Here is a 25,611-nt window from a genome sequence, read left to right as displayed (position 1 = left end):
GCGACAGGGTTCGGTCACCTTAATAATAAGAATGCGAGACTCATAATAATGAACAACATAAAATGTCAAGATAGGCATGCCTCGATGAAATGATTGTTACGAGAGGGTTTGGTCACTTCAGTAATATGAATGCAAGACTCGGAGTTAATGAATAACATGACGTGTGAAGATGGACATGCCTGCGTGTCTTTCGTGTCATTCTTTCCTGCGTAGTGCAACATGTATGCATGATGGAAAAGGCTTTAAGCGTATGTCGTAACATGGAATAGAGAAAGATTATGCATAAAATGATGGACATGACATGCGTGACATCATAGGATAGCATAAAATTATTAGCGTGCTCAAAAGATGTCACGCATGACTTGACACAATCAGAAGACATAGTTGGCATGGACGACGCAAATTGATTACAACTTGAAATAATAGGGAGATTTAGAATATCGTTTGCAAGCGCTGCGGGCGTTGCGGGCGTAGCGGGCGCCATATGAGATTAAGAATAGCGTTTGCCCTGCGGCGATCGGCAACGCACGATCAAGGCGACACCGTAGCCTCGAAACCAGCAACGTTGAACCAGCGCTTGCGTGCAACCTGCGACCGCCATCACCGCCCGTAGCCTCGAAACCAGCGCTCGCGGGCCACATGCGGGCCGCCATTACCACGCGCCATTTTGGAGTTTTGGCGTGCGGTCCGCGAACGCGAACGCCGACTCGCGTTACGAAGCAAGCGCAATGGCAGCGACCGCACCGCAAGGGATGGTGGTGCGCTATTCTAAAACTCCCTAATAATGGGCATGCAGCAATCGCTAGAATAACGAGGCGTCTTGTCTAAACGTAGCTTGCAAGGTATATCACGCATTTACTTGTAATTCTGAACATGGTATTTTAGTTGCTCCCTAAGGGAGTTCCTTATTGCAATAATACTAAAAACATTCGCTGAGTATTGTCCCCAGCAGAGTATTCCAGCTTGCATGAATTGGTAAATGTCATCAGGGACACGCATGAAAAAAAAACCAATGCAGCAATCTATTTTTCTATTGGTATCCGGATACGATTCCTAAACTGAGAGACAGGGTCCACGCCAACACAGTTTTCTCTCACTGCACATCTTAGCGCAACACCACCACTAGCGAGTGACATGGCATTGAGGCTGTTTTTTTGTATCAGTAAACAGCCAAATGCGGTACGTGAGGAGAAATTCGTTAAAACATACCAAAACACATGAAAAGACCTACTCGAAGTATTTCCCTTTGTTAAAAGGTTAGGTAATCGTGGGTCACATAGAGGTTGGCATGCAGATGTTTAGTATTAGTCTAAAAGAAAACTCGCACTATTGTAGTCCAATTTGTCTTTTTTTACGCCTGCTGTACACATCGTATACTGATATGTGCGAAACCCTGTATTTCTTTTGAATACCGCATTTGATTAGGGTTGCAATAATGAAGGGCAGCACTATCACAAGGGGTCACGTTACATGACTTTAAATGCGGAGCATTTCTTAGTGAACGTCAGTGACTTTAAGCGTATCTATCTATCTATCTATCTATCTATCTATCTATCTATCTATCTATCTATCTATCTATCTATCTATCTATCTATCTATCGATCTATCTATCTATCTATCTATCTATCTATCTATCTATCTATCTATCTAGCCGCCTACAACTTCAGCGCTCCTGGCCGTTCTGATAATGGTATAGTTACCAAACTTGATATGACATATCATGACTTATGGAGAACATAGCTGACAAGTCATGATAAGAAAATCATGACATGTATGTCATGAATGTCATGATTTACACTTCATGATCCTCCAGCTTTTGCGGTGGTTTCGTGCACATGGCATGTTGCAAAACTGGTATGGTATGACATGATTGCATGGTGAACACAAGCGACAGACCCTAACATGAAAACATGACATGCGTGTCATCTAACAACATGACTACATGCAACGCTCAAGATGCGATCGCGGGCGTTTCACTAGCGTCATATATACCAAATTTGGTATTACGGTACGTGATTGGGTGATGAATATATGATACTGGTGCAAACATGATAAACATTCGATCCGTATCATGTAACAACATGACAACATGCCACGATTATAGTGCACTGGCGGCCGTTTCACTAGCTTCACTTATACCGAATTTGGTACTACGGGACGTTAATGGATGACGAAAATATAATACTGGTGCAAACATGATAAACATGAGATGCGTGTCATGTACATGCTATGCTTATGATGTGCTCGTGGCCGTTTCGCTAGATTCACATGTACAAACTCGGTACTTTGCGACGCCAATGAACTAGTTGGTAAATGACACATCAAAACATGATTACCACGACATGCGTGCCATTTAACAACATGACTGCATGCCACACTCATGATGCACTCGCGGCCCGTTTCGCTAGCCTCACATGCGCCAAGTTTGGTATTACGTGACGTCAATGGATGACGAAGGTATGTGACTGGTACAAACATGATGATCATGAGATGCGTGTCATGTGAGAACATGACGACATGCCACAGTCAAGGCTCCAATACATTTGGACGTGACTTGGTGCGTGTGCTCACCGGCGTTCATTTCGTCGCGTCACATCGGCGTTGCGACGCCACGCGCCGGTTTCGCTATATGCTCGCAGGCGTGCGCTGCGTTGCTTTGACGCATGCGCGTTTTAGCGCGTCCGGCATCCCTCCGTCACGAAAAGAGGGAGACGCAGTGTTGTCTGGGTAACGCATCAGTCTGAATTTCACGCCGGTTGCCATCGGGCCGCGCCGACCACCGCTGTTCGCACCGGTCCCGCCTGGCGTTAGACTATACAGTGTTCGCACTTTGCTATCGTAGCGTCGCTGGGCCCATCGTGCGCGCGCGTCAACAGTATATTGGAGTATACTGGGTCTTTCATGATGCGCTCGCGGCCGTTTCGCTAGCTCCACATTTACTAAATTTGGTGTTACTTGATGTCAATGGATGAAGAAATATATGACTGCTGCAAACATGATAATGCTGACACGCGTGTCAGGTAAGAATATGGCAACATACCACGCTAATAGCATGCTCGCGGCCATTTCGCTAGCTCCACATATACTAAATTTTGAATCACGAGGCGTGAATAGATGAAGAAGGTAAACGTACATTCAAACTTAGAATTTCTAACACGGAAGTCATGAGCTGCATCATTTACCTCCAAATCTTAACGCTGAGCTGTATTTATAGTGATAGATCAACCTGTCTTTTTCGTGCTTCGCATATCATCGATTCCCACTGTATACGTGAGATCTGCCAATTTTTTTTGTGATAGTATTGAGTGTCCTGCTAGAGATGATATACATTTTCAGCAACTTCAAAAGAGCGAAATCATAAAGAGATATCTCGCTTCTATTTCACATTTGCATGGTAATCAGACAAAGCACTGCCAGCCATTATGCTCCAAGCATTCATTGCCTATATAATGTCCTTCTAACGACACTACAAGCAAAGGGCATCAATTCGATCAGTGTACGTGTAAATAAACTTCGTTATATGTAAACCTTTACCTTGAACTGAGTACTTATAACCAAATACAATTCCACAACGCGGCCAGAATGAATCTGGATGAATCTATGTTAAAATTGCTGGGCTTGGTGTTCTAGACACAATAAATATAGCGACGATATTCTACCTGAAACAGCTAGTACATTATTCTACGCGAAAATACATTGTTTTATTCATATGAATATCATACGATACTTTTATTCATTTATTTTGAAAGTGCGCCTCACAACATTGCGAGCAATAGCAATGAAGCCAGGAGGTAGGCGAGAAGTTCTGATGGGACACAAGTATTTTCGCCGCAGTGGCACACGATCACTTATGAATTCTTTCAAGAACCATCGTCGACTAGCCTCTACAGCGTTCTTAGGAGCAAAAAATTTGGTTATCTTATTCAGTACGTAAAGAAAAATTTAATGAACCAGTAACAACGTATTTTGTATAGCATAAGCAAGGTTGGTGGCAAAAGAAACATTAAGGTATCCTTTCCTCAGCTACAATTTAGTATCAGTTTTTGTTTCCTTATCGAATAAGCATCCTACAGTCAATTTTTATTTATATGATGATGAGTTTTTACAACTGCTCTAGAGTGTGTCGTTTGCTTTTGTGTGTCTTTTACCGTTATCAGAAGAGGGCTGTATAAAATAGTAGTTATTTGAATTCTAATATCTATGGTCGCCTTCGTATACTCTCACATATTTAGTAGTATTATAAAACTAGCAATGTCGGTGAGCCCATCAGTATTATTCAATTTTCTTCAAAATTTCACTTACAAGAATAATATATTTGTGGTATTACTCGGGACTCAGGACCTGCTACCCCACGACAAGAGCATTGTACGCCTCCGCGCTGCTCACTTCCAGTACCAAGGACACCAACAGATTCAATGAAATAAATAAAACAGCGAAAGTTCTGTGCCCTCTATATTCACACAAATAACATTTCTTGTCATGTATCTAATCCACCGCTGGTGTCCGTAACGACTATTGCACAAAATAACAAAAACGAATAAAAAACGCTCAAGACAAGTAGTTACACGGTGGGATTCGAACCCGGGTACACTGCATGCCAGCCTAGTACTCTACCGCTGAAGTGCGCTCGTACTTGCGTCACATTCAAAAACTTTGCTAAGGTAGTTTTGGTGTCGGGAAAGGAATCGCGTAATTATGAGTAATGAAGCGTTTTAAAACGGTAAAGGAACAACCAGGCGTCACAAAATATGAACCGCGTAACGAGTCTAAGACATTACAAAAGCTTGTTCTTCATTACCTACTAACTGTGGCACGTACCCCCTTCAGGCGTAATTATTCATCATCTTAAGCACCTAAATGCAACACAGAATTTGCACAGTATTTGTTGAAAAGGTTGAGTGGATACCAAGCTTCTCCGAAGAGTGATGAAGGATAGCGTAGTGAACACCGGCATACTTTACAAAAATTATGATTGTTTATGGCGTATTGAGTACCCAGCAAGTGCGCTTCTGGGATTAACCCAAAAAGATATTTTGTTTTTTTTTGGGCTGCTTCATGAAAATTCAGCGACAGGAAGGCTGTGGGTCATGTGCAAATTTCTACATGACACAAGGAGATCAACTTGCTAAGCCATTGATCAGCTCTGAATTTTTTTTAACTTTTTTTTCTGACCAAGATACATTTAGTATTCCAATATTACACAGCACAGACTTAACCTACTGAAGAATAATGTGTTATGATACGCCGCAGTTATTCGAAAAATCCTAATATTTTTTTGCTGTCGCTTTTTTACCATTGAGCAAAATATCCCCATCTTGTATAAACAAAGTAATCATAAGCCTACATATTCTTGAATTGCTCACTCACATTAACCGCCGGCTTCTTGGCCAACTCCCTTTAGTGGGCGAAAGCCACAAGAGAGGATCAAGGAAGCAAGCAGGCAAGCAAGTTTCAAAAGGCTCTAAAAGGCTGTTCTTCAAGCGTTCGCTGTGACTGTTCTGCTCGTTCCGCGCAGGCCTGGCCATTCTTTTCTTCACCGTTTCACGTGTGTGAAACTTTAGTTGTGGCCCCGCCGTGGTGGTCTAGTGGCTAAGGTACTCGGCTGCTGACCCGCAGGGCGCGGGTTCGAATCCCGGCTGCGGCGGCTGCATTTCCGATGGAGGCGGAAATGTTGTAGGCCCGTGTACTCAGATTTGGGTGCACGTTAAAGAACCCCAGGTGGTCTAAATTTCCGGAGCCCTCCACTACGGCGTCTCTCATAATCATATAGTGGTTTTGGGACGTTAAACCCCACATATCAATCAAACTTTAGTTGTGTACGCATGAGAGATAAGGCTGATTTGCACGTAAATATGCATTGACATATGAAGGAATAAAACTGTTGAGTCAGTGCTTGTGCGCGAAACTTCTCTCTATTGTGGGGCGTGTTCTGTGCTTGCGCTGGCAATTTTATTTCAAAGAAATCAGATGATTTCTTTCTGCGGTTTTCGCCCTAATCATTTAGGACCATTTTTCTGTTCAGATTCAGCTGTCACAATGCTGCAGAAAATATTCATCAGCTCGCCCAATCTCGCATGTTTCTCGGGCAGTGACATTTAGACATCAAGAAGTTTCACAGTCATGCGCTTTTCTGCTTCATGAATAGTGTCCAGGTTGAAATCTATGCCTGCGTTCAAACCGATGAATTCTTTTTGCTCCTTAACTCTTTCTGTTATCACGTTCTTTTGGTTTCAATCCTTGGTTGGGCAGTTGTGCATGCGCATCATTTTCTGCTGACGTCTCACGAAGCAAAAATCAAGTTGTTATTGCATAATAGGCAGAATAATAAACAAATAAATTGTTTCAAACTACGCCTAATATATATTAAAAAATTGTATTAAGCGATAATATTGAACGGATGGCATAAACAAACACGCCCGCACGAGCGTGCACGAGCACATGTTACGCTCATGCTAATGTGAAGTTCTTCATCAACAATCCTCGGGCAGTGCTTTGTCACCGGCTCCAATGCCTGCTGCGAGAATGAACACTTGAGCAGTCTGTACAAATCAATGTTATTCTAAACATGTATTTGCATCTGAAAACCTACGTAGTTCACAAAGACGGTTACTTACAAGAATGATCTTCTCGGCGACTGTTACGATTTCCGCCTGGAATAAGGATTATGGTTAAAGCTGAACACTTGTAACCAACATACAGTATTAAAACTAGTAGCAAGCGGAAGGTGAAACCAACCATAACATAAACTGGTGCTTATATGAGTGCACTTTCTCCGCTATTTACGCCTGATTTTATAAGGTAAAAAAGTAGCAAGTGTTGACATGTTGAACGTGGTATATGGATACAGTGAATGCTAATAACAGGCTAAGCTACTAACAAACCATACGAAAACTCCAAGTTGAATGTAAAAAAAAGATAAACTGGCTCGCAACTAAAGTTTTTTGCATCGAACAGATTTATATACATACACCTTTGAAAGCCGATGACAAGAGGCTCCTGATTTTGCAACCGAAAAGAGTTTCTTAAGCACCACATTTTTTCTTGGCAAACGAAATCTGAGGACACCGAAAATTACTGCGAGCATCATGAAGGTGCACCACTTTTCTAGAAGCCTGTGTTCGGTGCGTTTAATGAGTAATTACTACATGGACACTTATACCGGCACTTGGAGTACATGGCTATTGCTCGACTGCTTCTGACAACTTCAGGCACATGCCGTGGCTCGTCATATACGGGAATGTGCAAGACGTGTCTGAAGGACAGTGTTTAATAGCGTATGAGCACTTTTTTGCGTTATTCATGCCATTACAAGCAAGTTGAATAGATAGATAGATAGATAGATAGATAGATAGATAGATAGATAGATAGATAGATAGATAGATAGATAGATAGATAGATAGATAGATAGATAGATAGGAAATGCTTCGACCTTAAAACCGGCTGTTTGCGGATTACGCACTCTACATAGAGGTGGACGCGGCTGTACAGTACTCACGAACTGAAACGCAATATTAAGTTGTTGAATATAACGAATGGCTATGCTCGAGATAAGCACGTCATGCAGAGATGAAGCTGGTTCATGAAGATGATGTTGCTTTTGGTTTACGGATTTAAGTCCAAATTATGCCTATATTATCCAAAACATATGACGGTGAAATTTAAAGTATAGCATGTGCGTCTCTAAACCCCGATTCCCAATACTTCATTGCGTGAGTGTTTTTCATAAAGGCATTGGTGATGAGCTGAATCAAAGTGCCATACCATGAGTCAATATGTTAATTTGTCCATGACAACAAGTCGTCACTGAAGTTGGGCTCCTAGAAACGAATTGTGCATATAATATGAAAGGTCCAGGTAAAAATTATGTATGCTGTACAGCCGCAGTCGTTGGCCGACGATAAGCTGATCATTGGCGGTGCTCGTTATATGTTATACATGAATATTTGAAAATTGTAGCATTATCGCACGGGCTCGTTTTCGCTCAATACAGATCTTGCTTACTCGTAGTACGTGCACTTATCAGAATACTCTAGAATATTGGAGTGATTTTTCAAATTTTGTGACGCGGCTGGTGCTGAGTGCCGGTGCCAGTTTTTCGTGGATGAAACGCCATCAAATCACAAAATAATCTAATCGCATAAAGAAGCATGATAGGACAACAAGACTGATCTATTGCAATCTATCGCAAGCTGTGTGAAAAAGAAGATGTGCGGCGTTTTATTATATTTCAGAAAATATGCTTCAGGATTGCGGAAGTTACAACTTACCGGATTATGGCACATGTCCTGAGGTTGCCCCAAGCACTAAAATGATACACATTACGTAGTTGATGAAACTTTTCGAACAATTTATTATTCTAATCTGTGTGGCTAATTCATTTGAATCAGCCACACAGATTCGTGCCACAATTAGCAACACAATTCATGATAACCTAACAGGTGATTTTAAGCTTATTTCTCACAAGTGGCCTTGGATCACGTATACCTGACACGTTTTGCCGCAAAACTTGTTAGCTAACCGCAGATGTGTTACGGCAATCGCAATGACTCACTATGCGGTTAGTCATACCTATGTAGAAAACAGCGCGCTTCTAGACTGCTCAATGAACACTGTAGATTTCGTCTCTCGTTTAGAAATATTTTCCGTCGGCCTCATTTACATTCCGCGTACAACAGCCGCAGCAGGTCACTCTAACTGAAACTAGCATTAGGCTTAGGGTTGTACTGCGTGTGCCACGGTCACTGTGAAGATCGTGGATATTCAGTCAGAAAGAATCTAATAACCGTTAAATTGTGGTTTCGATCATAACTGACCCTTGAGGGGTCATATTTGCACCCTCGACTACACAAATCAGAAGCTAAAGACACCGAGTTAGGGCGTTGCAAAAGTTAACTGTTGCCGGGAACGCGCGGCTTTCTGCAGTACGAGCTTGAACGACTGACTGCTAGAGTAGGCTGGTCTTGATTATCAGACTAATACTACTGTGATACTGTGTTGCGAATTGTCGATTCAATTGATGCCGTTTTTGAAATACATTGACGAAGCTCGATCACATTCCAAGGAAAGCATACCCGCGCCAGGGCGGGCAGGGGTGGGCTGGAATTTTTTACTCGAAAATTCTCACCTGCCCCCTCTTTGCCCCCTTCTCCCTAGAGCAAGCATAATGAAATGATACATACGTTTTGTGCCTCCCTACACTCTTGCAGGAACGCAATTGTCGTCAGTGGTCCCCCCCCCCCCCCTCAAGAATCCTGGTGGCGCCCCAGACCCAAGCGCTCGACTAATGATTGCTTTAGCGTACTCGCACATTCATCGCCTAACTAAAACTAAAGCTATAGATTGCCGCATTCAACCTGCAGAGAAGAGGTAGCGCAGCAAGAAAGGAAGACGAAGTTTTTGACCGCTCCTGTTTACGAGCGTCTTGCATGTTATTAAAGTGAGCTCTCATATATCCAACTTCTACTGTATCTGCGTCGTGACACTGGTAGAGGTGCTGGGTACATGCCCAGGATAACTTCCAACAGCCCGAGATCTAGTCCACGAAGACTTCCGCTCGTCGAACCACCCGTTAACCGCACCAGCCGCTGCCTGTTAGGCCTGCGCCCAGAGTTGAGTCCTTGGCCGGAAAACATGACCGCGCCCGGAAGCAGTAGCCCCGCCATCACCAGCCCAAGCACGACGCAGGTAACCGTTTTCACCCCTGAAATTGCTGTGAACTTCCACGGCAACACATATGAGGACGCAGGTGACTGGCTTGAGGAGTTCGAGCACACAGCCAACGTCAACGGGTGGAACGCCACACAGAAGTTAAGGTACGTGTATTTCCCTCTTCAGGACGGGGCTCGCACATGGTTCAAGAACCGCATGTTGTCCACGTGAGACGAGTTCCGGTAAAAGTTCCTGGAATGCTTCGCAAACACCGAAAGGCGGGAGCATTCACAACGACTCCTCGAATCACGGATTCAAAAGCTAAAAAATCTGTTGGAATGTTTGTTGAGGACATGACTCATCTTTTTCATTGAGCCAATCCTGATATTTCCGAAAGCAGAATGAACAGCGACGTCATGCACGGTGTTAAAGAACAGACCTTTGCTGGTCTCATGCGGAACCCACCTTAAAGCGTCGAGGAATTTTCGGAGGGGGGGTCCGTCATCGAACGCGCACTACAGCTAAGCTACCGCCAGTACGGCCGCCGAAACATCAGCGGACAAATCAGCGCAACTGCCGTGACAAATGTAACACCGGACAAGCGTTCTTTGCATAATCTGATCCACGAGATTGCGGAAGAAGAGGTAAAGCAGTTTGCCACCACACCGACTGACTGCACAATTGCGTCGGTCACAGAAGTTGTGCGCTATAAAATAAGGCAAGCGCTTTCAATTCTCAAGCCGAACATTGACACGGTTAGGCCAACCTATGCAGATATTCTCCGTCGACAGCCATTAAACGTGCCGCCACCGCAGCATTACGAACAAAAAACCCGCTGGCAGTGCCTTAATACTACCGGAAAACGTCGACGCCGATGCGACCTCCACTCCGCGAAACCGACATCTTGTGTACACCTGACTACTGGCCCCTTTGTGTGGAAGCAGGCCACATAGTGCGGTATTGTCCTCATCGTGTCACCGGGTACCAAGTATTTCTGTCCACTACCCGTCAGCGCTATTTCAACGGAAGACGCAACGTTGTTACGAGCGTGGCGATCCCGCGGGACGTTTCTCCTGGGTTCCGGTCACGCTTGCCCTCTCCTGGTCATTTTCCGCCATCAAATATAGGTAGCACCTTGGGCATGGCGAGAACAAGATCTCCCAGTTCAAGCCGGGGAAACTAAAAACAGCCACCTTAGGGGGGACGAATGAGAATCGACGAAAAGTTGAACGTCCCCCTTCACCGCAGCACGAAGCGCCGCACATTTCAAATGAATCGACGAAATATTAGATCGTTGCCGCCGGCATTACACTTTCAATTGACGGTCACGACGTGACAGCACTGGTTGACACTGGTACGGACTTTTCAATAAAAAGTGCGATTCTGGCCGACAAAGTCAAGAAGGGAAAAATGAAATGGACGGGACCGCAAATTAGAGGAGCTGGAGGCCAGCTGCTGACGCCTACCGGAAAATGCCCCGCAAGAATCAAGATCGGAGATTCATCATTCTCCGCAACCTTTTTATTCTTTCTGAGTATTTTAAACAGGCCATCTTGGGTATGGAGTTTTTGCGGGAGTACGGTGCCATAAAAATATACCGGACGGTGTACTGACCTTCTCAGCTGACCATAGCGCAGCGCAAGTTCATGTACGTCGTTGACGACGTGACCATACCATCTCTATCATGCCGCCTAGTCCCTGTCACGTGTAACACGAAGCATACTGAAGAAGGTGTCGCGGAACAAGTATCGACGCTTTTACTCTCTCGAGAAATTCCTATTGCCAGAAGTCTCGTCAGTGTAGTGTCTGGGGAAGCAGAGGTCCTGCTTACAACGAGCATCGACACATTACAAAGAGTACCACAGTTGCATACTATGACGACATTGTAGAATTCCGCGAGTGCTTCGCAGTGCAACAGGCAGAGACGCCAGCCGCTTCAGCACCACCACCTGCCGACGTGACACATAATTATCGCCAGCGCAGACGCAGAGTCTTCTAGATGTTGTCGGCCAGTTCGAACATTATTTTTCGTCGACCTCCAGGGTAAATCAAACGCCACTGACAAACTATCAAATTACAACAGAAGAGACGGTGAAACGAGTTCGACAAAATCCATACTGCGTGGCGCCGAAAGAACGTGACGCAATTCAAGAACAAGACCAGAAAATGCTCGACGACGACATCATTCAGCTGTCAAAAAGCCCTTGGACATCACCAGTAGTGCTGGTTAAGAAGAAAGACGGCAGCTTACGCTTCTGTGTGGACTACCATAAGCGGAACCGCGTGACAAAGAAAAACCTTTACCCATTACCACGTATTGACGATTCGCTTGACAGGCTAAAGCATGCACGCTTCTTCTCGTCGGTGGAACTGAAAAGCGGATATTGGCAAATTGAGGTTGATGAGTGAGACTAAGAAAAGACTGCTTTTTTAACGCATGACGGGCTTTACGAGTGTAAAGTCATGCCCTTCGTATTGAGCTTAGATTCAGCCACATTTCAGAGACTGATAGGTACCGTCTTATCAGGCCTTAGGTGGTAGACGTGTATTGTATACCTCGACGACATCATTGTTTTCTCAGCAACAATCAAGGAACATCTAAGACGGCTGCTATTAGTATTTCGAGCCATACGATCCGCCCGCTGGAATCTGAAACGTGTGAAATGTCATTTCGGTTTGAACGAACTCCTATTCTTAGGGCATGGAGTGAGCCATGAAGGTGTTTGCCCCGACCTCGACAACATTGATGCCGTCCGAAAATTTCCTGTGCCAACAAATAAGGAGGTCTGAGAACTTCTATTGACACCTGTGCCTACTACCACAGATTTATTCTCAATTTCTCGCACATAGCGTCGCTCTTAACACGTATAACGAGCGACGACGTTCCATTTTTATGCGGCGAAGAGGAACGAGCAGGATTTGATGATCTACGACAGCGCCTGCAGACACCACCTGTGCTTGCTCATTTTGACGAGGAAGCTCCTACCATAATTCACACCGATGCCAACAACATATTTTTAGGTGCTGTACTCGTCCAGTGGCAAGACTCAGCTGAGCGAAAGATCGCATATTCAAGTAGGACGCTTTCCCGTGACGAGTCCCATTATTCTACTACGGAAAATTAATGTATTGCTGTAGAATGGGCAGTTATGAAGTTTCGCCCATACCTCTACAGCTGTCTCTTCCACGTTGTCAGCGACCACCACTTCCTTTGGTGACTAACCAACTTGAAGGACCCATCTGGTCGGCTAGTGCGCTAGAACTTCCGACGACAAGAACTCGATATGGCGGTCGTCTATAAGTCGGGATGGCAGCAGTCCGATGCTGATTGCTTGTCCAGGTCACCTATGAAGCAAGAAGATGTCCCAGAAGAGGATAGCATGGCGTTTTCAAGAGTGGTCAACACTGTCTTCTTTCGTCTAGGCAGGAAGAAGACAGCTAGTTGTTTCCCCTTAATAATTTTCTTGACAAAGAGTCTACAAGCAATACCAAGATGTTTGCAATGAGCCTACCGTCATTCTGCTTGCGCATTGGTGTCTTATATAAGAAGAAATTTTCCTCCAGCGTAGTCCTCACATCCAATCGCGATGAGATTCTGAGTGCTTTCCACGATGAGCCAAGCTCTGGCCACTTCGAATGCACGCACACATTGGCCAGAATCCAACAGAAGTACTACTGGCCGAAGTTTCCAGGCACTCTAAAGCATTACTTCCGCACGTGTCTCGATTGTCAACGATGAAACTCGCCACCTTTAAAACCAGCCGGATTGTTGCAACCAGTTCAAGTGCCCACCATGCCTTTTGCACAAAGTGGAATCGACCTCTTGAACCGTTTCCGACTTCACATACTGTAAACAACTGGGTAATTTTCGGTAACCACTATCTTACTCGCTACGCCGAAAAAAAGGATTTATCAAGCGGAACCGCAGTAGAAGTGGCACGATTTTTCAATTAAAATATAGTTCTGAGGCATGGTGATCCTAGGATTAGAATAACGAGGAGAGGTACCGCTTTCACGGTCATACTTATTAAGTCAGTGCTTGAGCTTAGTGGAAAGGCGCATCAACAAACTATTTCCTACCACCCACAAAGCAACGGCTTAACAGAACGCCTCAACAAGAAAATTGCCAATATGCTGAGTATGTACATCGACGAGAATCATAAAAGTTGGGACGACGTTCTGCCATGCGTGACATTTGCCTATAATACGGCACAGCAGAAAACTACCCGAAGCACGTCATTTGGTCTTCTTTAAGGCCGTGAAGTGACGACAATGTTCGATGTCATGTTGCTGCACAACTGCGACGATACAGACATGGATACTCAAGACTTTACTCAACGAGCTGAGGAGGCGCGACGGATTCCTCACGTGCGAATCGCCCGGCAGCAGAGTTATTACGCAGAACGTTATAACCTGCGACATCAATACGTCACTTATCAGCCAGGCGAGAAGTGTGGCTCTGGAGCCCTATTCACTGCGTTTCGCCAAAGTAACTCTAGGAGCGCTTTGTTCCCTACAGTTTTCTACGGCAACTAAATTATGTGAATTATGAGGTCATCTCTGACAGTTCCTCGCGAATTCATCAGCAGAAATCAGAAATTGTACACGTTGTGCGGAGGAAGCCATATTGCACTAATGCAGTTACATAACACGTCAACTATATACGCAGTGTATTTCGTAGCAGAGAATTGAGACAATGTTCTTTCTCGAGGGAGGCAAATGCCGCATTCAACCTGCAGAGAAGAGCCCGCGCAGCAAGAAAAGAAGACTAAGTTCCTAATCGGCCCTCTTTAGGAGCGCCTTGCATGTAATAAAGTTAGCTGTCCTATATCGGACTTCTGCTGTGTCTGCGTCGTGATAATATGTGTAGCAGATAGATGAGAATACCAATATATTCGTTAAATTCTACGTTCAGCATCACGCAATTCAATATGAACTTTTACGGAAAGTGCGCCGATCACACCTAGTTTCATCCAATATGCCCCTAATATTTCCAGTGCGTGAGAGAGACGGTATAGCGCGCCGAGTGCCTCCCAGCGCGCTTTGAAACACTGGGTTACGCTGTTCGGTGTGGCCCAGTGCGTTTCAGTGCACTGGGCGACACTGGCCACACTGTACAGTGTGTCCCAGTGGCTCCCAGTGCGCTGTAGTACGCTGGGACACACTGTACAGCGTTTCCGGTGTTACTAAGCGCACTGAAACGCACTGGGAGGCACTGTAAACGCTGTTTTTTTATAGGGATGGACGAAGGAACGGATACACAGACGCGCAGATGGATGGATGGACGCATAGAAGAACGCATGGTTGGACGATAGAACGCACGGACGCACGTGCGGACGAATGGACGTACGCGCGGACGTATGCACGGGCGGACGGACGGACGCAGGGATGCACGCATGAACGCACACACGCGCGAACAAACTGACGCAAGCAAGAACAAATGGACAGGTGGGAGCGCGGACGCACTGACGGATGCTTCACCCCACTCATCGTCTTTGAGTCCTCCGTGCATATGCTGGGACTTTTTTCCGGGATAAAATTGGGAAGCTTGTGCACGAAAGCCTCTCCTAATTAGCTGAATCCTTCACGTAATTTTTTCGCTGAGAAACAATTTCCCGCCAATTTTATGTTAAAATTGTTTGAAAGGCAATGTGCCATTTGTGGTAAACACTTTGTTAATTATCTTAGCGATGTGGCTTAGTATTTCACAATGCTCTACCAATGTAACATTAAACTTGGCCCTACATCTGAGACTCCCGTACAGTATACAAATCGCACATTACAAACGCACAGTTAATGTAAGTACAGAGGTGAACACATTCAGGCAAACCAGACAGCACAGTCATAATCGGTGTCCTTCTGGGACAATATTGAACGTCTATCGTTCAGAGTGATATTCTTCATATGTTTTGTTTTTCCTTGTTGTGTACATGCAATGAAAAATGGCTTCACTGATTTGAAAGATTTGTTTATGCTTTTTTAACGCAAGAGGTCGTCTTTTTTTCTTCTGCCAATTTTGCCCAACAATGCGTTTTAATGTGCTTGTTGTAGCAAAGCATAAATTGCCTTCGTCCACTATCGGAGCTTGACCATCGAAAGTTTGCTTACCTCGCCGAAGTGGAATATATTTGGGAAAGTAACTTGTATACATGACTCTGCAAGAAACAAGCGGGAGGCATTGTAAAATTTCAGCTATGACAAAGATATTTACGATTTCTACGAAAAAAAGAATATTTGTGTTCCTTTGTTCATGTGTGCGTGAGGTGTTGTAACGTGATACCAGATATAACTCTTCTCTGCTCATAATTCTGTCATGGAAGTTTATTCAGGGGAATTTAATGACAGTGTGGCAAAAGGCGCTGCAAGAATGAAGCAAGTTTTCAATGGACTGCTGTGTGTTTTTGAAGTAGCCTCTTGGACAAGCGTGAAAATTTTATAAAATTTATAGCTGTGCACTTTCGAAACTTGGAAACTATGTGGTGCTTCGAAAGCACATTAATCAAGGACGTCAATATTGCATCTCCCACTTGCGTGAATACCCCTAAGGAGTCTTCGCATAGAAGCACACATGACAGATTATATAGCCAAAACAGCCATATAAATAGTTGCTAGGCTAAATGGAACTAGGTTTAACTGAAAATCACCAACGCCTTTTCAGAAGAACAAATATAGCCCTGAGTATACATGAATTCCAAAAATGCACATCAGGCTGCTTCCGCATTGTATCTTAAGCACAAATAGAAGCATCTCATTACCTTCACGTACATGAACAGGGGCAAACACAAAGCCCAAGGCCGGCTTCCTGATTTCACTATTCTTGTGATAATATACAGTAGTCACGTTTTCATTGAGTTCAGCGAACCTTGAGTGCTATATTTGTAATCGGTGAGTACAGTCCCCAAGATTTTCTTTCCGTTCAGTTACCTTTTTACCGCGAGATCGTGCAGTTTTATACATGACAAACCAGTGAACGGACAAGTATGGCTTTCATATTTCCAGTGAGCTCCAATTACAATAATAAACATGTGCACTAGAACACAAGTATGATAGGGCAAACCCTATTCACCTAACATAGTGCGTGGGGCAAAGTCTGTCCCATACATCGACTTAGTGGGGTGGGACTCTGCAATGAATCTTCGCCTCTCTTCAAGAAGAACCCTAACCGTGCTTATCGTTGTCAAATATTTTTAATACCAAACAAAGCTTACATGACGTATCGGAAGAAACGTTAAAACTGGAGCGGGTGCTTTTTACATTTAATTTCTGCCACTATTTTTACTTACAATAAGCCTTACCTAATAGGACTGTACTTAATGCTCGAAATATTGTCTATTGCCGTATAAGTTTTACTTCTGTATGCCATTTACGTATATTTTAATGAGGAATGACGCGCAATGCCAAGTTTCTTGTACTCCCCCTGCCTCTCCTTCTTTACTATTTCTTCTCTTGATGCGCTCAAAATAACAAGTGCAAATATGGAAATTTTTTCACAGCCGTCAACTTTGGTACGTCTGTTCAGATGCGCATACTGATAATGCGAATACGTTATATATTATACGCTGCCACAATGATAAAAGACGCTGCTAGTTTTCGTATACCAGAGATATAACCTCATGAAGGGGATGAAACGAGTATATTGAAACTGATTATACTTACGATCCGCCGCAGACGCCGTTGCGATTGCCGAAACAATCAAAGCAGCAGAAAACGTTGTCTTCAGTGCAGCCATGTTGGATGTTTTCGATGTGTGCGGGTCCGCGGACAAATGGTGCTTTTAAGTATGCTCATGCAATTGTGTTCCACATATTGTACAACAGCAAATCAGAGTTCCTCTGATCATTCCCCATGGCATGTGGCCATGCTAAAAGATTGTTATTTTTTTCCGACACGGTCCAACATACTCATATACCTGATATCAGTGAAAGTAATTAGGCCGCACGAAAAGCGTAATTAACTTTGCTAGAGAGCCTTTTTGTTCTCATCATACACCGCGTTTTCGATGGGCAAGGCAATGTTCACAACTTGATACTAGCAAACATGACAGCTGCATTACCATCACTACGACGCTGACCGAACAGGTTATATAATAAACAAGCTTCGCAAATAGGCTTCGTTTTTTCCTACAGTTGCTGTGACAGTTCGTTTAATTGAATTCGACTATAACGGCAATATTCTGTCATAAGCTTTGACCCTTGTGCTTTGCCTTTGTCGGTAATTATTATGTCATGTCATGCAGCACACGTACATGCCCTTTTCGATGCAGGTACATTTTTTATGCATGTACGCTATCAAGCCTATTACATGGTGTGCTATGTCACGACAGTGTACTTTATTGAGATGGACAATTGACATTAAATCCTGAAAAAAATGTGTTGAAACAAGTTAAAAACTTCATGAAGAACAAATTTGATACGTCTCAGTCACAATAAAAGGAATCATTAAGGAATTCGTTGGCATAACCTGATTTCCTGCACATCTGTTCTTGATGATTTTTTGAACATCTTCCTTTTTATGCGGTAACACAATTGATTGTCTGATGCTGCATATAAATCTGATTTTATGTATGCCTTTTTTCTATCATATTAGACTTTATCAGTTTTCGAATACAATTAGGGCATGTAAAAACGTCCTCCTTATCTTCCCAAGAAAGCTTTTTCGGTTGGCATTTCTTCAGATATTTTTGTATTACCTGCGCTGCCTTATAGCGCCATCACGGTTGACACCATTGAGCCTAAGGGTAACTCAGTGTACGCAAGCATTGACGTAAACATGATCTGCAGCTGTCATCCTGTGCCCAAATTTTGGGATACAAGCAGTCATCACTTGCCAAAACAGATCTGACCCGACAAATGTGCACCATTTATTGTAGACTGCGTATATACATAACCACTAAGCTCGATTGAAGGCACTTTTTTCATTATTCTCTAGAGAGGCTCGCGTGAACGGTAGGTTTCTTTTTCTGAATTTACACCCACCTCATATGCTTCTAATGACATTTCTTCCACACTAAAAGTGATTGTTTGATCAACCTAGACTTCATGAACAGATATTCATGAAAGTTGGTTAAGATTTATCTTATAAACAAAGCGAGCAATAAAAACACAACGGATGACTGATCATTAGAGGGCACTGTTTTTTTCTTCCTTTGCCTTTGAGTGAATTTCAGCGTTTTTAAAAGTACTTCATATTTCTCTCTTTTTGACATCCTCCAAACGGTCTTGTGGCACCTTTCTTTTACTTACCAACCTGGCTTCTCAGATAAGATTCTAAAAAACATTGGGCTATGGGTGCTAGTGTGCAACATAATACAAGGACACAACTGTCCTCAGCAGTCTGCTAATTCAACTGCAGTCTGCGCGAAAAGCTTGATGAGATGCCTACAAACTAATATATCGAAGTTTGTTCTTTGGAATCTTCGCTTTAAGCTACTGTAACCTGTAGTACACAATATATACAGGCATGACCAAACGTGTGCAGTCCATGATATCGCATGGCAGAATGCCTGGATGTGCCATCTGCCGACGCGGTGCCTGCTGTGGGGCAAATGCCCACCCTGTCTTCATGAGGTGGCCCCTGATGTCACCCTGTCAGACCAGGTTATGACGCTCGTAGCTGAAATGAGAACTCGGCCTCCATTTCTTTGATGCATTGAATCTGTGTCATCCTTTTAGGTAGCGACTAATTTCATTTAATGAATAAACCTATTTATTCAAACTGATCGAATGGAATGAAAAAATTTTATTTCACTCCTGCAGGACGCGCTTAGCGCGTAGCGGGCGTCTCCCACGTAGAGACCGTCCCACGTAGGGAAGATTATTTGATCAAAGTGATTGAATAAAATAATTTGAAATTCCTCATAAATTCAAATAACCCAAGGTCAGAAAGATCCTAGTTGCTTCTGACCGAGTCGAGTCTCAACAAGGTGATATACCTAACTAATGTTTAGACAAACTATACCTATACCTTGTTAAAGTGTACGACACCAAACTATGTCCACCCGAGATACTCGATTTCGCAGAATCATGAAAACGCTAGCTAAGCCTATTTAACACTAATGTTGCCTAATGAGAGACATATGTGTCTCTATCAACACTTCTTAGACCTGAAAGAGGTCGTCCAGTCGATAAGGAGTAATTAGTCTCTTCCTGGACTTGGCTTTTATGAGGTCATAAGGAATCGGACCACAATAGAACCTTTACAAAATTCAGAGCCACATGTCGAACAAAGCCAAGACCATATTTTTCTCGTCATGTCTTGTTCACCCACGGCAATGCGCACTGCTGATACCAGGATGCGATTATCGCTGCGTATGTGGGTTGTGGTTGGTAGTCAGTGGGACGACCGAGAGAACGGACAGCGGTAACTTCAGAGAGCGGTGTCAGCCCCGCCGCGGTGGCCTAGTGGCTAAGGTACTCGGCTGCTGAACTGAAGGTCATGGGATCGAATCCCAGCTGCGGCGGCTGCATTTCCGATAAAGGCGGGAATGTTGCAGGCCCTTATTCTCAGCTTTTGGCGCACGTTAAAGAATCCCAGGTGGTTGAAATTTCCGGAGCCCTTTACTGCGGCGTTTCTCATAATCATACAAAAGTTTTCAGGCGTTAAATCACGTGTATAAATCATTCAGGGAGTGGTGTCACTGCGGCTCTTGCGTGAGATCTTGGGGCGGCGGATGGGCTGTTCTTACCGGCAGATCAAGGACATGGCCTCCAAGGGACACTCATTGGCGTACCGTTCAAACACAGTACACGCCCTGCAGGAAGCAAGCGGTGTCAGTGCGTGCTGCAGGGAACGCATAATCGGCGTCACTGGGACACACAGTCCGCCAGCTCTCACGAGTGCACAAGATATGGCAGAACAGCCAAGTTACCAGACTGAATTTTCTAAAGCGTCTATTAGGTTTGGCCTAATTAAGGTAAATATGCTCGGCTAAATGAAGTGATACCACGATCAACTATACCTAATTAGATTTGGATATACTTAGGTCGACTCATTTGAGCTCATCTAAGTTCAAATTCGTTTGACATGAAGATATAAAGCTGAAGTAGGCTTAATTGAATTAGCCTAATTAAACCTACTTATGCTTCACTCTGTTGGGTGACACCATGCTCCACTACATTTCATAAGTTTCGGCTACAGTTATTTTGCTTAACTAGGCTTCGTTATGTTTAACTTGGTGTGACGAAAAGACACATAGGTGATGTTTAATGGTGATGCGTAAGCACAAAGAACCTAAAACGGTAAACTGAAATAAAAAATGGCAGCATATCCACGGAGTGAATGATGGAGAGTGGGGCGAAGCATTCGTCCGTCCATTCGCTCTTGCTTCCGTCTGTTCATGCGTCCGTCTGTGTGACCGTCCATGCGTGCATCCGCCCGTCCGTCCGTGCGTCTCTTCGTGCGTCCGTCCCTACGTTCGTCCATGCATCCGCCGCTGCGGCCGTTCTTGCGTCGATCCATGCATCTGTCTGTGTGTCCGTTCGTCCATCTATTCAACACTCCAAGTACCACAATCTCGCATCTTTTCATTATATATTCCACGTATAGAAGCACCGCCATCCAGCGGGCATTCCAAGGGCTAAACGAGAGGTGACACTCGCACACTTTCTTGCGGCTTGCACTTCGGGTCTACGTCCCACCTTTATTCACCTTGAGTTCATGGTATATACTAGTTCACTGTATTCATGGCACTGCGGCCCAACGCTCGCTAAACCTTTCTAAAACCAAGGAGATTACGCCCAGCGAGTATAACGTAGCAACCTTTTCCTGTCAGATAGTGCTCAATGTACATGCCAATTGCTGCTAATGGGAAATGAGAGACAGGAGAATTCGACTTTCACTTTCATACGGCTTGCGCTTCATATCTACTTCCCACCTTTAACCACCTCGAGTTCATTCATGGTATATACTAGTTCATTTTATTTATGGCACTGTGGCTCAACGCTCGCTAAACCTTTTTAAAACTAAGGAGGTTACACCCAGCGAGTATAACGTAGCAGCCCTTTATTGTCAGATAGTGCTTAATGTACATGCGAATGGCTGCTGTTGGGGATCGCAGCGTGCGCGTTAACTACAAGTTGAATGCTCCTGTGTTTCATTCCACCTTAGCAGCCATTGACATGTACATCGAGCACTATCTTTTATTGTTCAACAACGCACAGAAGAAATCTCTCACCGGCACCACCTTGGAGGTCATAATGTTATACTTGTTACACACAACAACGGCTACGAGAGACGAACGGGTGCCGCTATAAGGAGTTTCGCTCCTAAAAACCCAAGAGCACATGGTAGGTGGTGCGGGGTGCGTAAGAAGTAAGAGCAAGCTACTACGCAACGTGCGGGAACAGACTCGCGATGGAAGACGAAGAAGCTACGAAGGCATGATCAGATCTTTCTGCCACAATCTAAACTTCAATCCCAGAAATTTTTAGAGAACAGGTCAGCAGATTTCCTGGTGCATACACAGACACGTAATATAATAGCTACAAAAGCATCCTTGAATGAGGAAAGGGCAGGCGTATGAATAGTCTCCCAATCACTTGGCTGGTCATTTGCCGTGAAGCTGCGTGATTTGACTCCGGTTTCTGAAGCCGAGCTCATGGCAGTCATTCATGACACCGCGAAGAGTTCCGATGCATGAGAACAGGGCAGTAATAAATACTGACTCCCTATCAGTATGCACAGATCTTACAACTTCTAATACTTCTCGTGCCATCACGACGTTACGATCACTAGTTTCGTCTCAGCTGAAATACCTGAAATTCGTGTGGGTTTCAGGTCACTGTGGGTTAACATTGAATGCAACGGCCGACGCTTCAGCCGGCTCCTCGCTGGATTTCCCAATAGGTCAGGTTCTCCCAGCGGTAGAATACTATACAGCAATCAGATATAGAACATTAGCTATCCGCACAGATACAGTGAAAGCAATAACCACGTTGACAGAGGAAACAAATGAGCACCCAGAAACAGCGTGCGCCGCCAAGTTCTGGCGGTGACGGTTCTGGGCGCCGGAGGGGCACCTCAAGGTTAACGCTAAAGAAGGAAACAAGCCTCCAAAGACTCCCCGGGCGCGCCGTCTCTCCGCCTTGTAAGCGTGGTTTTGCCGACCAACCTCCTCTCATCGGCCGCCGAGCAAGCCCTGGAAAGATTTGGAAGGAAAGGGTCATGGTGATGCGGAGTTTTGTCACGTGTCGCGGACGGCTCTCGAAACGTCTCGCCCATTCCCCCGCCTCAGCTGCGCATCGCGCCAACTGAACGATTAGAATTTTCCGGAATCTAGCGTGAAAGTTATTTAAGCGAGCAGTGGAGAAGGGAGATCAGGAGAAGAAGAAAGTTTTGCGCAAGTGTGCGTAGGATCATTCCGCTGTGTCGTCGAAGGCTTCTGTCCTCAGTGACAAAGCAGGTGTTGAAGAGAGTTTCCACCTGAGGGGTGAAGACTTGTGCTACAAGCAGAAGAGTGTGTCTACCGCCAGCGAGCCGTGGGAAGCCGACGTGTTAGCGACAAAGAAGTTTGGTGCTTGGTGAGCGGCCAAGCGAAGACGCAAGGCTTCCTGGAAGGGAAACTTCGGGTGCAGCGGATCTACAACAATGCTGCACTTTGAGTGAGTGATTCTTGGAAGAGTACCATTCAGACTTAATTTGTTCCAAGGACTTTGGACTGAATAGGTTTTTGAACTCTTTAGTCTTTAAGTGTCCTGGTTGTTCGATGCCTATGATTGCATTGTAGCACGTACTGTGGTTTGTGTCCGTGTTTTCGAGTATAGCTGATTGTACTGCGTAGTCCGTTGTTTGATTGGGGACATATCGAATTGAACTATATTCGAGTGTGCATATTTGTGTATCGTTAGCTCTGCCATATTTGAGAATATAATTTTGTTTTGTTTATAAACTCTCTGCTTTGACTCGTTGTTTGGACCACAGACGGCGTCCCATGGCCCCCCAAATAGGACCACTTCTTTATTGTCCGCGCTTTCGCGGTGCAATTTTAGGGGCCGATACTTCGGCCCTTGGAATTAGCCCGGCAATCGCCTCCGTGATTAACGGGACCTGTGACAACGGAATATAATTAACTAAAATATCCAGGGAAGTAGCAGTGAAGGCAATCTCGCGAGTCAGAAGTCACGATCACCAGCTTCCGATTTCGTGTTCCCCACAAAACTTTTACTTGTACAGGGCTGGTCTGATGATATCATCCCTCTGCCAAATCTGCAAACAACTGGAAAATATTGCACTGTACGTTTTGTCATGTTCAAGATATTGTCGTATTAGAACTCAACTTCTCATTAATCTTCTTTCAAAAACAGGCATGACCTTATAAGAGGAAGATGTTTCAAGCTCTGGTCTCTCAAACTCGGGATGCTGCCGCAGGTGTGCTTTTGATGCCATGTGTGATTTCGTATTACATACTCAATGAGGACCATTTTATTCTGGTATTTAAAATTTTTCGTCAATTTATTTATGTAAAACTAACCTAATTTTCAAAATTTAAGACTATCCTATCAGGCTGATAGCACAGTCTGAAATAGTAGCTCAAAAGCATTTTATTAGTAGTTGAAATTCAATATATTACGTAATATTGTCGTTTCGTTTCTTTATTTTCGGTTTTTAACCACCTACCTTGCCTAAAATAACATTTGAAAGTATCAACGTCGCTTTCTTGGCCGATCCCCCAAAGTGTATACGTGCCATTTATCGAAGGGAACAAACAAATAAACACATTCAGGAGCACGGTTAGAGATGACGAGCGTCGGGCAGCTTTAATTAGGTGGGCGTCGGAGCAAGACCGCGTCTGCCCGAAATTCAATCCCGGTAGCCTATTGCGAGGTTCAAGGGCGTGACCTGTGGCGCCGCCCCTGCCTGGGTACAGCGGCCTGAAGCGGGTTTGTGGGCGACGCCTGCATGGTGCTGCCTTCGTGGACCACTGGGTGATTATGGTGCTTGGGAGTGGCAGCCCATCATTCTGAGTTGGCCGGCGAGTGTTATGCAACGGTGCCGTATACGGTAGCATACGTGTGTAGCGACCGTTCAATACCATGTGACCGTGCAATTTCTGCCCTGCTGCATGACGACCGGCGCACCACTACGAGATGAAAGTCATCCAAACTTTGAGGCGGTGTTTTTCTTGTCACCGCTTAACAGTGAGGAACCCCACGGACTCGACAGGGTCGTGCAGTAACGTAGCCGAATTCTGAACAGTTTAGGACTGCCTGCTGCGCATGCTTTCAAATACGCTGAACACAGTCTTTGGCTTATCGCTATTCCAGATTTTGATTCACTAGGGTGCTTTACGAAGCCCTTTTCTTTACCGCTGTTGCGTTCTTTCAAATTGTTTTTCGTTCATTAGTCGCAAACGACGCGACGAACGTCTTTAAACACCACACTTGAGTTAACGGGAAAAATGCAAGCTGGCTTGAACAACCGTTACTTGATATGCATGGCCTAAACAGGTTGTGTGATGCGAGCTATGCTTTGTTAGGCTGAATAACGGTTGCAAAAAACGACACAAGCTCTAACCCGCACCACCACTGCCCTTACGTAAAAAATGGCGCAGGTTCGATGGAGGAAAAAAAGCAATACCCAGTTGTCGTTTTGGTTACGAGCACGGTTACTCCGTCACTTGGTAAAGGCCTGCGTGATCAGCCGGCTGACATATCGCTTGCCCTTCCAGCGGTGGACCCAAGCACAACAACTACGCATAGACGCCATGATCCGCGAAGCGACAAAGCTGGCCCACGGCCTTCCCAACTACACTTTCACACGTCTTCTTCTTAAGTTGGGCACCCACAACACACTAAGCGAGCTGCTAGAGGCAGATTGGGTCATTCAGCGTCAACGCCTCCTACTAACCCCTACTGGCCGCAATCTCCTCTCACGCCCCGGATATCTTGTCGTACCACCTGACATTGAAACCCGCCCCACGCCCTTATCGCCTGCGATACGGAAAATACTAACTGTTTATCTCTTACC

At 44.7% G+C, this 25,611-nt stretch overlaps 1 protein-coding gene across 1 annotated transcript in view; it reads right to left on the bottom strand.

The window, feature by feature from the left end:
• The window catches only part of LOC119185210 (uncharacterized), a 57,542-nt gene extending 40,095 nt beyond the window's left edge, over window positions 1-17,447 (bottom strand). Inside the window, exons 1-4 of the mRNA XM_075869608.1 lie at window positions 17,305-17,447; window positions 15,757-15,803; window positions 8,268-8,303; window positions 6,615-6,650 (exon numbers count right to left, since the gene is read on the bottom strand). Of these exons, the coding sequence (XP_075725723.1) occupies window positions 6,615-6,650; window positions 8,268-8,303; window positions 15,757-15,803; window positions 17,305-17,377 (192 nt within the window). The 5' untranslated portion in view covers window positions 17,378-17,447. The remainder of the gene's footprint in view (window positions 1-6,614; window positions 6,651-8,267; window positions 8,304-15,756; window positions 15,804-17,304) is intronic.
• Between the last annotated feature and the right edge of the window lie 8,164 nt (window positions 17,448-25,611).

Source organism: Rhipicephalus microplus, chromosome 7 (genome assembly GCF_043290135.1).
Source record: "Rhipicephalus microplus isolate Deutch F79 chromosome 7, USDA_Rmic, whole genome shotgun sequence".
NCBI lineage: Eukaryota > Metazoa > Arthropoda > Arachnida > Ixodida > Ixodidae > Rhipicephalus > Rhipicephalus microplus.
The sequence above is the reverse complement of the archived record's forward strand: the minus strand, read 5'-3'. Positions and strand labels throughout refer to the sequence as shown.